This window comes from Microcaecilia unicolor, chromosome 9, assembly GCF_901765095.1.
Source record: "Microcaecilia unicolor chromosome 9, aMicUni1.1, whole genome shotgun sequence".
In the NCBI taxonomy this organism is placed as follows: domain Eukaryota; kingdom Metazoa; phylum Chordata; class Amphibia; order Gymnophiona; family Siphonopidae; genus Microcaecilia; species Microcaecilia unicolor.
The window spans coordinates 175,175-188,271 of record NC_044039.1 but is presented as its reverse complement, the minus strand read 5'-3'; the positions used below and the strand labels follow the sequence as shown (position 1 = coordinate 188,271).

Below are 13,097 nucleotides of genomic sequence, written 5' to 3'. Positions count from 1 at the left end.
ATGAAAGAGGAAATTAGAGAATCATGGGATAGGGGGTAGAGTCCTATTGCGGATTAAAAACTGGTTAAAAGATAGAAAACAGAGAGTAGGGTTAAATGGTCAGTATTCTCAATGGAGAAGGGTAGTTAGTGGGTTCCCCAGGGGTCTGTGCTGGGACTGCTGCTTTTTAACATATTTATAATGACCTAGAGATAGGAGTAACTAGTGAGGTAATTAAATTTGCTGATGACACAAAGTTATTCAAAGTTGTTAAATCCTGGGAGGATTGTGAAAAATTACAAGCGGACCTTACGAGACTGGGAGACTGGGCGTCTAAATGGCAGATGACGTTTAATGTGAGCAAGTGCAAAGTGATGCATGTGGGAACGAGGGACCCGAACTATAGCTACGTCATGCAAGGTTCCATATTAGGAGTCACCAACCAGGAAAGGGATCTAGGTGTCGTCGTTGATGATACGTTGAAACCCTCTGGTCAGTGTGCGGCAGCAGCTAAGAAAGCAAATAGAGTGTTAGGTATTATTAGGAAAGGAATGGACAACAAAATGAGGACGTTATAATGCCTTTGTATCGCTCCATGGTGCAACCGCACCTCGAATACTGTGTGCAATGATAAAGGGGATGGGATGACTCCTGTTTGCTTATTTTGCCAAATGACTCTCCCACAAGAAATCACTCATCCAGTTCAAATGGACAACAGGTACCAGACAGCAATAAAAGAATGCATCATTACACTATGTTACTCCTGACAAACAGCTCACCCTTGGCCCAAAAATATCAACCCTAACATACATCCTTTTCTAGCCTAGAATGATTTGTTCCATGAAATTCCTCCTGATGTATGGCTTTGCAATAAACAGGCTTGACTATTGAATTCCTTATATGCTGGAATGACAGTTTCAAAAATCAAATGCTTTCAGCTAATGCAAAATACAGACCTGAAGTTTCTATGTGGTGCCAAAATATTTGATTACATAATGCCATTATTAAGAGAGAGGTACTAGCTTCCCATCATAGCATGAATGTTCTCAGACTTCCCTTTCAACTAGTTTTCACCTTTAGCTTACAATCCTACTTACACAAATTCGTGATCACTAATGTGTTCAAAGGGAAACCTATCCACCTACCTCTGTCTCCCTGGGCTGGGTTCAAACTAACAACATATTTAGATCCTGTAGAAAAGAAGAAGTCCTAAGGCAGAGCCTTGAGGTACACCAATTGACAGTGGGATAGAAGTGGAGTAGGATCCACCAGAGCATACACTAAAAGTGTGATGGGAGAGATAAGAAGAAAACCAGGAAAGAACAGAGCCCTGAAATCCACAGTTATTTACGCCTTCAAAGAAATGAAGCAAACTGGTGAGGCAAGACTCCCCCTTGGCTGAACCCATGCCGACTCTGTTCCATTAAACCGTGTTTGTCTAAGTGTTCTCGTAATTTTATTCTTTATAATAGTTTCCACTATTTTACCCGGCACTGAAGTCAGGCTCACCGGTCTGTAATTTCTCAGATCACCCCTGGAACCCTTTTAAAATATCGGCATTACACTGGCCACTGTCCAGGTCCAGGTCCAGGCCAATTGAGTCTGTAGTCTATCTTGGCTATCTCTACCCATTCTTACAGGATTCTAACTTCTACTCGTTACTTGAGATTTTGTGTTCTTTGTCTGTTTGTTCATGTGTCCTTTATGAATGGAAGTCATGCTTCAAAGTTCTTAAAGACTCCTTGTAAACCTTCATGACATCCAGTCCATCGTGGGTGGTATACCAAATGTATTTTTTTTTTTGTTACATTTGTACCCCGCGCTTTCCCACTCTTGGCAGGCTCAATGTGGCTTACATGGGGCAATGGAGGGTTAAGTGACTGCCCAGAATCACAAGGAGCTGCCTGTGCCGGGAATCAAACTCAGTTCCTCAGTTCCCCAGGACCAAAGTCCACCACCCTAACCACTAGGCCACTCCTCCACTCACACCTTATTTTATGTTAGTTATCAAAACATGAAATCTACAACTAACCGTCATTCTTGATGGGAAGCCATGGGGATTCATGATGATATCAGGACAAATTCCAGTGTCACAAAATGGCATGTCCTCCTGAGGGACAATCAAACCACAGACTCCTATAAAATAAAAAGAATTAAACCTTTTCAAGATTAAACATTATATAAGCATGCTTGGCTGCCAACAAAGCCTACTGTTCAAACATTTGAGGCTTATCTGTACTTCCTAATATCTCTGTGTTCTCAGTGATACCCGAGGGAAGCATGTCCTTATCCCAGAAGAAAACTAAGGTGACAATATCTGCTGGCATATTCAGTATTTCTATGAGGACAAACGTAAGTGAAGTGGAGGAGTGGCCTAGTGGTTAGAGCACAGGTCTTGCAATCCAGAGGAGGCCAATTCAAATCCCACTGCTGCTCCTTGTGATTTTGGGCAAGTCACTTAACCCTCCATTGCCTCAGATACAAGCTTAGATTGTGAGCCCAGCTGGGACAGAGAAATATCCAGTGTACCTGAATGTAACTCACCTTGAGCTTCTATTGAAAAAGGTGTGAGCAAAATTCAAATTAATAATAAGGAATAAAAGGAAACAAAATGGATAAAGGAAAAAACGCAGGACAGTGAGAAGCAGCAGCAAGACAAGTAAGCGAAACGGAAAAGACAAAATGACATCAAGGAGAAGCGAGAAGAAAAATGGAAGACTGTAAGATGGGGGAATAGGAAGAGAAGGGGGCGGGGAAAACTAGAAAGATCAGAAGGCAAGATGAATTGTTGAGATAATTTTGGAGTCATGAATTGAACTGATTAGGTCTTTCCAGAGTCTGATTATGAGGAAATTAAGGTCAACAAGAGAAGACCATATGATCTGCCAAGTGCAGGAGACAGCAGAGTCCTGAAGCTCCGAGACCTACCTTGCAAGCTAACCTCATCTCCCTATAGTTCTGCAACCACTGCATCAATTAGTAGGACCTACTGGTACTTGGATGGTGTATGGAAATATACCTGACAACACCAACATGACTATGAAATTACAAACAAAAAGAAAAGAAGCGTGTGAAGTTATGAGAGCCCAAAAGGCAGAGGTGGCAGCTAAAGTGCTTTGGACAGCCAGTAACCCACTATTGATAGCCTGGCAGGGCAGGGAAATAATTTAATCATGAAAAAGTGGAACCTACGCAGACTGCCCGGACACCTTGCTAGACAGACTGGACTGTGCAGGTCTTTTTGTGCCGACATTTACTATCTTACTATTAATTTGGCATCTGGCTTTTGAACAGTTCCAGTACATCCCCAGGATCAAAATAAATCTCCCTTTACTTCTGGTACAAAGCAACACACATAGAAGAGCATTTGGGTTTCTTAATTCCCCAGCACAGCTTAACAGTTTTGTACATAAGGCCCCTTCAGATGCAGAGGCCCTGATATTTTAATCGAAAGTGCTCCTTTTTCCGATTGCCTGGTTAAGATAGAACATGTTTTCCAACAACTGAAAGCAGCAAATATGAAACTAATACTAGCTAAAAGACAATGGTGTCAAAAGTCTCTAGGGCACAAGGTTTCTGCTAAAGTGAGGTTCATGTATGTCATGGCATAAGCAAAACTAACCCATTTGGAGAAAGTGCCCCAAGGGAAACATCCATATAACAAACACTTCATCAATATCTCTCAGCCAACAAATGATTGCTTGAAAAGTCTAAGTATAAATACTCTTCCAAATTGGCCATAAATAAATTTGCAATAGATGAACAAGGAAATCAGCAGGAACCGTATGTGGTCCAGGACGTTCATTGAACACCTGTTCCGCTATCATATGGGCTTCATGTAGTGGAATGGAGGTATAGAATGACTGAACGTCCAATGTGACTAGAAAAATTTGGTCATTAGTAACTTGGAGGGAAGCCAAAAGATTTAGAAAGTGGGTAGAATCTTTCACATAGGAAGCACACAAAGGCACATATTTACAAATTCACTCTAGCAGAAAATTCTGAGAGGAAATAGGGTGACCAAGGGGGGCACTGAAGATTCTTACGAACTTTCGGAAGAATATAAAAAACACTTGTGATTTAAATATCTATATTCATTCCAAGTAAGAAATCCTTGTTCCTGAGCCACTTTAGTATGCTTATCAATCTTATCAAGATGATCTTGAGTAGGACCGGTATCAAGACATTTATAAACAGAACTGTCCACTAGCTATCGTATTACTTCATGAATAAATTAGATTTATCAAGCAGTACCATATTGAATATGCTATAGTACTGCTTGATAAATCTGAATACATTCAGCTTGGAAAAGAGAGAAATGAGGGGAGATATGATTGAGGTCTACAAAATCCTGAGTGGTGTAGAACAAGTAGAAATGAATCGATTTTTTTACTCTTTCAAAAAGTACAGACTAGGGGACACTCAATGAAGTTACACGGAAACACTTAAAACAAATAGGAGGAAATAGTTTTTCACTCAATGAATAGTTAAGTTCTGGAACTCTTTGCCAGAGTTCAACAGCTTATCTGGGTTTAAAAAAGGTTTGGACAAATTCCTGGAGGAAAAGTCCATAGTCCGCTATTGACACAGACTTGGGAAGCCACTGCTTACCCCAGGAATGGTAGAATGGAATGTTGCTACTATTTGGGTTTCTGCCAGGTTATTTGTGACCTGGATTGGCCACTGTCTGAAAAAGGATACTGGGCTAGATGGACCATTGGTCTGACCTAGTAAGGCTACTCTTTTGCTCTTCTATTTCCCCACACAGTTCACCTCTTAACCAAGACATTTTTATGAGCAATACAAATATGACTAACAAATTGCTACTTTGGCAATTAGATATGGTGAGAACTAAAAGCATAATCTTAGAAATAAAAGGAGAAATGTGGAAAATTTGCTTTAAAAGTATTTCCATGTAACTTCCTTGAGTGTTAACTAGTCTTTGTAATTTTGGAATGAGTAAAAAAAAAAAAAAAACAATCGATTCACTTTAGCCTTTCCTCACATGAGAGGAGTTCCATCCCCTTTATCATTTTGGTCACTCTTCTTTGAAACTTGTCCAATTCCGCTATATCTTTTTTGAGACATGGCAATCAGAACTGAACGCAATTGGCTCCTCATCAGAGAAAGAATAAACTTCAAAGTCAATACAATGATTCATAAGATCATATACGGAGAATCCCCTAGCTACATGAATGACCTGATCGACCTCCTAATCAGAAACAGATCAATGTCCTCATGTACTTACCTCAATTTACACCTTCCCAACTGCAAAGGAATTTAATACAAAACCTCCTATGCATCCAGTTTCTCATTTTTGGGCAGCCAGCTTTGGAATGCTCTACCAAGATCCATCCGAACAATTAACGACTATCTACCCTTCAGAAAAATGTTGAAGACACATCTCTTCAAGCAAGCTTACCCCTAACGACCCAACTTAACCTTATAAGCCCACCCACACAACTCCTGCTCTGAAGATGATTATATCTTAAACCATGTCTCCCAAACTCCTTATACTCATCCCCAGTCTTCTCTTCTCCATCTTCCCTACACCATAACCCTCACAATCTCTTTCCTTTTGCCTATCATACCTTGTTTACCTTTCCATGTTCAATTCACATATTCTTAAAACCTTACTATTACTATGTTTATTATAATTTGTAATATTCTTCTTACAATACTTTGTTATTCAATTTACTATGTAAGCCGCATTGAACCTGCAAGCGTGAGGTATAAATGTAATAAATAAATAAAAATACTCAAGGTGTGGACGCACCATGGAGCGATACAGAGGCATTATAGTATTTTCAGTCTTATTCACCATCTCTTTCCTAATAATTCCTAGCATCCTGTTTGCTGTTTTGGCCGCCACCGTACCCTGAGCAGAAGAATTCAGCGTATTATCTACGACAACCAGATCTTTATCTTGAGCGCTGACCCTCAAGGTGGACCCTATCATCAGGTAACTATGATTCGGATTATTTTTTCCAATGTGCATCACCTTGCATTTGTCCACATTAAATTTCATCTGCCATTTGGATGCCCAGTCTTCCAATTTCCTAAGGGATTCCTGCAATATTTCACAGTATGCATGTGTTTTAACAACCTTGAATAGTTTTGTATCATCTGCAAATTTGATCACCTCACTCTTCATTCCGATTTCCATATCCAAAGAATTAAGTTAACTTTTAATAACTAACAGGATAGCAGTTTGTCTCCTGTTGACTGTGGAACATTTCAAGTGGTAAAAGTTACTTTATGAACTGTGCAGAGACAGAGAAGATCCTCAAGCACCAAGAAAAGCAGTGGAAGAAAGATGCAGAAATATTTCCTAAAGTTTGATTAAAGGCATTTTCAAGCAAACCTGGCTAGGTTGCCAATACACATGATATGTTATGAAATCTAGAAGGAAGTTCTCTTGACACAATGCAATACTACAGCAGGCAGGAAATGTAACACACTGAGATCATACTCCACATACCATGGCTTAAGAGTAACATTCATTGCTGTTATGCTATCTGCAACATTAACCCATTTGGAGACACTGCCCCCGAGTAAAACACAGCAGGTAGGAAAATACTCCTTTCAAACAGCCCCCCAGAACTACTCCTCACAACTGCCACCACCCTCAAACAGTACTCTGCCCCAAATGACCCTCGCAACTGCCTCATCACCCCTTAAACTATCCCCATCCTTTCACAACTGCCTCATCACCCTCCCCTACCACATTACAAGTAACTGTAGTTAATTTACGTCTTCCTAGTAATTAACTAAGCATTTAACTACTTATTAACTACAGTAACAGCATTACTATAGTTAATTACTTTGCAGTGGTAACGGTAATGCAATGAGAATTACAACTTGTTTTACTGCCTCCACTCCCACAAATCCAGCATCATTTCCTTCACTCTGCCCCCCCCCCACAACCCTGTCCAGTCATCTCTGACTCCCTGTGAGCTTCTGTCCTCCAAACCTGCCTTAGGTTGCCAGTGGTGGCAGCACTCCACTCAGGATGTCTTCGGCTGACCTGCAATGCCTTTCCTCTGCCAATTCTGCCTGCTGAAAACAGGAAGCTGCATTAGAAGGGTGGGATCTGGCAGAGGAAAGGCACTGCGGATCGGCAGGAGAACAGCCTGAATGAAGTGTTCCACAAGGCCTTGATGTTCCAACTGTGGAGGAGAACAGAAGAAGCAGTAAGAACTGGGGAGGGGGGGCTAAAAGTGTGGTGGGGATTGGGGGGAAAAGCAACTTTTCCGCAGGCAGTGGCAGAGTTAGCCCAACTCCTTTTGTGATGGCCTGCTGCTCTGCCTGGCCCCTACTTCTCTCCATTAGAGATTCCGAAGGGATGAAAAGGAAGATGGTAGAAAAGGGTGGCCAAGGAGAGAGTAAAGGAAAAGAAGGAAGAGAGTCTGAGGAGAAAAAAATAAATGAAAACAGAAGCTACTTCAAGAAAGTAGAAAACTGACATGGAGTAAACAAGAAAAGTCAAGCCAAGGACATAAATCTTAAGGTTTTGTGATCATAAATTTGCCAAATCTCTAAAATATACATGTCAATGAAAACTAGTTTAGCAGTCTCAATATTCAACAACATCACAGTATATATTTTGTTTATAAAATGTATAATAATGGTCTTGTATTAACACTGTTAGAACTTTTTCTTTTTTTTAATCTTGGAAATATGCCAGAAATAGGCAGTTGTTGGCAGGCCAGGTAACTGATTAGAGATGAAATCTAAAAGAATAGGAAGTCTTTCATTTTCGCAAAGTAAAATCTTGTCCCTCTTGTATGAAAAACAATTACATTAAATTGTTTTGGACCACCAGAAGAAAGGAGGTGTGGATGCCTTTGTACAGGTTGTTGGTGAGGCCCCACCTGGAGTACTGTGTTCAGCTTTGGAGGCCGTATCTTCTAAAGATGAAAGACTTGAAGCGGTACAGAGGAAGAAGACAAAAATGGCATGGAGCTTGCACCAAAAGATGTATGAGAAGAGACTGGAAGATCTGAATATATATATCCTAGAGAAGAGGAGGAGATATGATACAGATGTTTAATACTTGAAAGGTATTAATATAGACAAATATTTTCCAGAAATGGTAAAACTAGAGGACATGAATTGAGGTTGTGGGGTGGTAGACTTAGGAGTAATGTCAGAAAATTATTTTCCACGGAGAGGGTGGCTGTTGCCTGAAATGCCCTCTCGAGGCAGGTAGTAGACAAAAAAAAAATGGTGATGGAATTCAAAAAGGCACAGGATGAACACAGAGGATTTCTACTTAGAAAATGAATGATATGTCAAGTGGTGCTTAGATGGCAACTCTGGCTGTAAAAACTAAGGCCAGTGCTGGGCTGTTTTTTATGGTCTATGTCCCACATACAGCATTCCAGTTTAGGATGAGCTGCAGAGGGCTTCAATGGAGACTTCAGTAATCTGGAACATGAGGACAGTGCCAGGCAGACTTTTAGGGTCTGTGTCCCGCGAATGACATAACAGATTCGGATAGGCTGGACTGGGCTTTGACAGAAGCTCCAATAGTTGGAACATAAGGACAGAGCTGGGTGGACATCTACAGTCTATGTCCTAGAAACACCAAAGAAAGACCATGATCAAGTATATTATCTCACATTCATTGTTATTTTTAATCTTGAATTGATAATGACTATGACTGTTGGGCAGACTGGAAGGACCATTCAGGTCTTTAGTACATAAGTATTGCCATACTGGGAAAGACCAAAGGTCCATCAAGCCCAGCATCCTGTTTCCAACAGTGGCCAATACAGGTCACAAAAACCTGGCACAATCCCAAAAAAGTACAAAACATTTTATACTGCTTATCTCAGAAATAGTGGATTTTCCCCAATTTAATAATGGTCTATGGACTTTTCCTTTAGGAAGCCATCCAAACCTGTTTTAAACTCTGCTAAGCTAACCGCCTTTACCACATTCTCTAGCAACGAATTCCAGAGTTTATTACACATTGAGTGAAGAAACATTTTCTCTGATTCGTTTTAAATTTACTACATTGTAGCTTCATCGCATGCCCCCTAGTCCTAGTATTTTTGGAAAGCGTGAACAGATGCTTCACATCTACCCGTTCAACTCCACTCATTATTTTATAGACCTCTATCATATCTCTCCTCAGCCGCCTTTTCTCCAAGCTGAAGAGCCCTAGCCGCTTTAGCCTTTCCTCATAGAGGTCGTCCCATCCCCTTTATCATTTTCGTCGCCCTTCTCTGCACCTTTTCTAATTCCACTATATCTTTTTTGAGATGCGACCATCACTTACTATTTTACTACATTATCCCAACTAACTTTGGCCACCATTCAATTTTCACAGATTTTGAGGAGGCGGTGGAAGGGGGGGGGGGTAACTTCCATCTTGACTCTCCTTCCAAGTTCTATGATAAATGTTTTAATAATCTTCTTGATTATCTTTCTTTAATCCAATATGTGGCCTCTCCCACAAATGCAGTGGATCTCTCCTTGGATCTTGTGCTCACACACTCTGGTTCTACGCTGTCTCCTTCACGTGTCGCCACATGACCTATTTCCTGGATTGCTCACTTTTTGGCAACCTTTGAAATCTATTCTTTAACAATAAAATCATCTGCCTATGTTACGAAGTGTAGCAGAGTACTGGGCAAGATAGATCCTAGCATGCTTATCAAACCTTTATATTTATTTTCTGTCGATTTTGAGGATCTTCGTTGGATAACATGATTTTGTCTTCAAGCTTTTGTCTTTTAACTTTGTATTCTGTGGCTTCCTGTAAATTAATTTGGGTTTCTTTGAGGGAATGTTGTCCATGGTATCACAGAGGACTGCCTCTCCTCCAACAGCAGGGCTGAACGACAATGGAGACAGTTGAATGCTTTTGAGACTTATGATCTATTGCCACAAACACTGTTGCAATTATCAGAATTTAGTGACATTATAGAACTCTCTTGAATGCAAAGCACTAAGGAAACTAGCTGCAGTGGTCTCAAAATACTCTAACCCTACATGACATAAATGAACAGGTGAATCTCTCTCAATTGAAAGGAAGCTTGGAAATGAGGGGGCACAGAAGGAAGGTGAAAGGGGAGAGACTCAGAAGTAACCTGAAAAAAATACTTCAAGAAAAGGGTGGTGAATTTGTTGAATGGCCTCCTGGTCGAGGTAGTGGAGACAAAAACTGAATTCAAAAAAGCTAGGGACAAGTTCATAGGATTTCTAAGGGAGAGGAGGGGAGAGTACATGGCTATATGATTATCTGCCTTCATTTTTCTATATTTCTATGTATGTATATTGGCATATACATATATTTGTATACCACAGATGTGTACTGTGCATTTATTGTGAATACAGTAAGAACTTTACTTAAGCATTTAAAATATTTGAGCTGTGTGCAAGAGCTGTGTTTTCCTTTTAAAAAGAGCTTTTCATGAGAAAATTTCTAGCTGTTAGAATTTACAGCATAACTGTGAATGCTATATTTATTTAAAAAAAACCTTTTTTTTTTACAAACCTTTTTGTCCATGCCGACTGCTAAATTTGTCTCCAATTTCTGGGCGCCTTGTCTGTCTCAACAGAATTTTGATCAGGAATGCATCCTCAGCATTGGATGAAATCATGACCTTCTCAATGTAGGAATCTGTTGCTCCCTTATACCTAAAGGTGATAGGAAAGGCAGAACGTGTTTAGAGAAATATCAGTGGGATCAAATAGTCTTACTTTACTAAAACTGGGGATATAGGATGCCCAAACTGTCTGCAGATAAAAGCATCCACATCATGAACTGAATAGGTATTCCCCATGGGGAGTGGGGGTGTAATAGAGACTGGAGCAATGTGCATAGTATAGATTATTAAAAACAAACGTGTTCCTGATGGAAAAATTACCCTCGTGCTGAAAAAGGATCTGGTCAAGGGAGGAAATCTTTATTTTACTTGCTGGAAACTGCATTCAAACCTGGCTAAATAGGAGATATTAGTTTCTTTTCTTTAAGTGACTCTAACTATGCATGTTTAAGAGTTACTCCTGCCAAAATTCTACACTACTGCAGAGAACAGAATTTGCGTAGAATTCCCCATTCATGTAGAATTTAACATTTGCGTGCAGAATCCCGACTCGCCGCTCAACTGACCCCCCCCCCCGCCCGCTTGACTCTCCGCCTGCTCAGTTGATCCCCCATTCAACTCACCACCTGCTGCCGCCCAGCCTATCTGGTGGGTCTAGTGACCTTTTCGGGGGTAGGAAAGAGAACCCCACTCTTTCCGGCTTTGCTGCCACCACTCTCTTCCTGCCAAAACTTCAAGAGGTAATCTCGTGAGACCACCGCTTGAAGTCTCGGTGGTCATTTTGAAAAAGCATGACAATAAACAAGAGAGTGGCGGCAGAGGGGCAGGAAAGAGTGTGGTTCCCTCCTGCCCCCGAAGAGGTACTCCCACTGCAGCTCCTACTTCTACCTCAGACAAGTGTGGGGGTGTCAAGGAGGAGGAAGCAGCTGTAAAAAAAAAAATAGAAATAGAAAGGATGCTATGGATGGGAGGGGACTAGAAAAAAGGGGGTGCAGTGGGTGGGAGGCAGGGGCTGCAAAAAAAAATTGCAAAACGTGCGCAGAATTTTGAAATTTTTTGGCACACAATTCCGGCAAGAGTAAAAAAAAGTACAGCTAAGCATTAAAAACGTTCATAGAATAACTTGAAAAACTGAAAGTGCACAATGCTATGGGGCCAGATGGGATACATCCTAGAATATCAAGAGCAGTCAGGGAAATCCTGGCAGGATCTTTTAAGCTTTTAATAGATCCTTGGAGAAGGGAGAAGTTCCATGGGACAAGAAAGAAGTGGGAAACTACAGGTCAGTAAGCCTCAGTTTGGTGGTTGGAAAAATGAAAGTGATGCCTGCTGAAGGAAAGGATAATAAACTTCCTAGAATCCAACAGGTTGCAAGATCCAAGACAACATGGTTTTACCAAAGAAAAATCCTGCCAAACAAATCTGATCGTTTTCTTCGACTGGGTGACCAGAGAACTGGATAAAGGACAAGCGCTAGATGTAATCTACTTGGCTTTCAGCAAAGCCTTTCATATGGTTCATCACAGGAGACTCATGACTTAGCTGAGCTGGCAGAAGTTCGGATGCACAGTGGTGAACTGGATTGGAAACTGGTTGATTGACAGACAACAGAGTGTAATGGTAAATGGAGGAAAGGAAGGCGAGTATGGAGTGCATCAGGGATTGGTCCTGGGGCCTATTCTATTTAATATATTTGTGAGCATAATTGCTGAAGGGCTGGAAGGGAAAAAGTTTGCCTCTTTGTGGATGACGTGAAGATTTCCAACAGACAAAATTTAGAAGAAATGGTCTAAGATCTGGCAGTTAAAATGTAATAATCTTAATAAAAATAGAGGGAAATAAATTATTATAGGAGTACCCCAAATTAACACTGTAATACACAAAGTACTCCACTATTAACTTTAATTTTCATGGACACCTTTATTGATATCCACTCGCCAATTTCTCAAACACCAAGCACTCACGCAACTCACTCTCAAACATCCCACACAGAATCAACCATCCAGACACAACGTCGCACCAAATTATACATTAGTATACATATTAACTCCTAGTCATAACTGCCACCTCAAGCAATGTTTATGCTTAAGTCTATAGAAATAATGTCTTTTTATATCCAAGGACCCTTATATAAAGTCCCATTAGACCATATAAGATGACTTCAATTAACCAAAGAAGTGCAGTGATGTGCCTGGGGTGCAGAAATCCAAAAGGAGATATATGAAACAGGAGACGGGAGAATGATAGACACAGTTCAGGAGAGGAACCTTGGGGTGACAGTGTTGGAGGATCTCAAGGTAGCGAAACAACATGAAAAAGCAGTGGCCATAGCCAGAAGGATGCTAGGCAGCACAGAGGGAGGTATAGCAAGCAAAAAATAAATGTGTTGATGCCTCTGCACAAATCACTAGTGAGGTCACACTTGGAGTTAAGTTTTGGAGGCCATATCTCAATAAGGACATAAAGAAACTAGAAGCATATCAGAAAAAGCAACAAAAATGGTATGAGTTTTGTGCCAGAAGATGTAAGAGAAGACTTGAAAGACCTGAATATGTACAA

At 40.7% G+C, this 13,097-nt stretch overlaps 1 protein-coding gene across 1 annotated transcript in view; it reads right to left on the bottom strand.

Annotated features, from left to right (window-relative positions):
• POLR3B (RNA polymerase III subunit B) overlaps nucleotides 1-13,097 on the bottom strand; it is a 126,238-nt gene that overhangs the window by 16,817 nt on the left and 96,324 nt on the right. The window contains exons 23-24 of the mRNA XM_030214044.1: nucleotides 10,487-10,629; nucleotides 2,012-2,115 (exon numbers count right to left, since the gene is read on the bottom strand). Coding sequence (XP_030069904.1) covers nucleotides 2,012-2,115; nucleotides 10,487-10,629 — 247 coding nt within the window. The remainder of the gene's footprint in view (nucleotides 1-2,011; nucleotides 2,116-10,486; nucleotides 10,630-13,097) is intronic.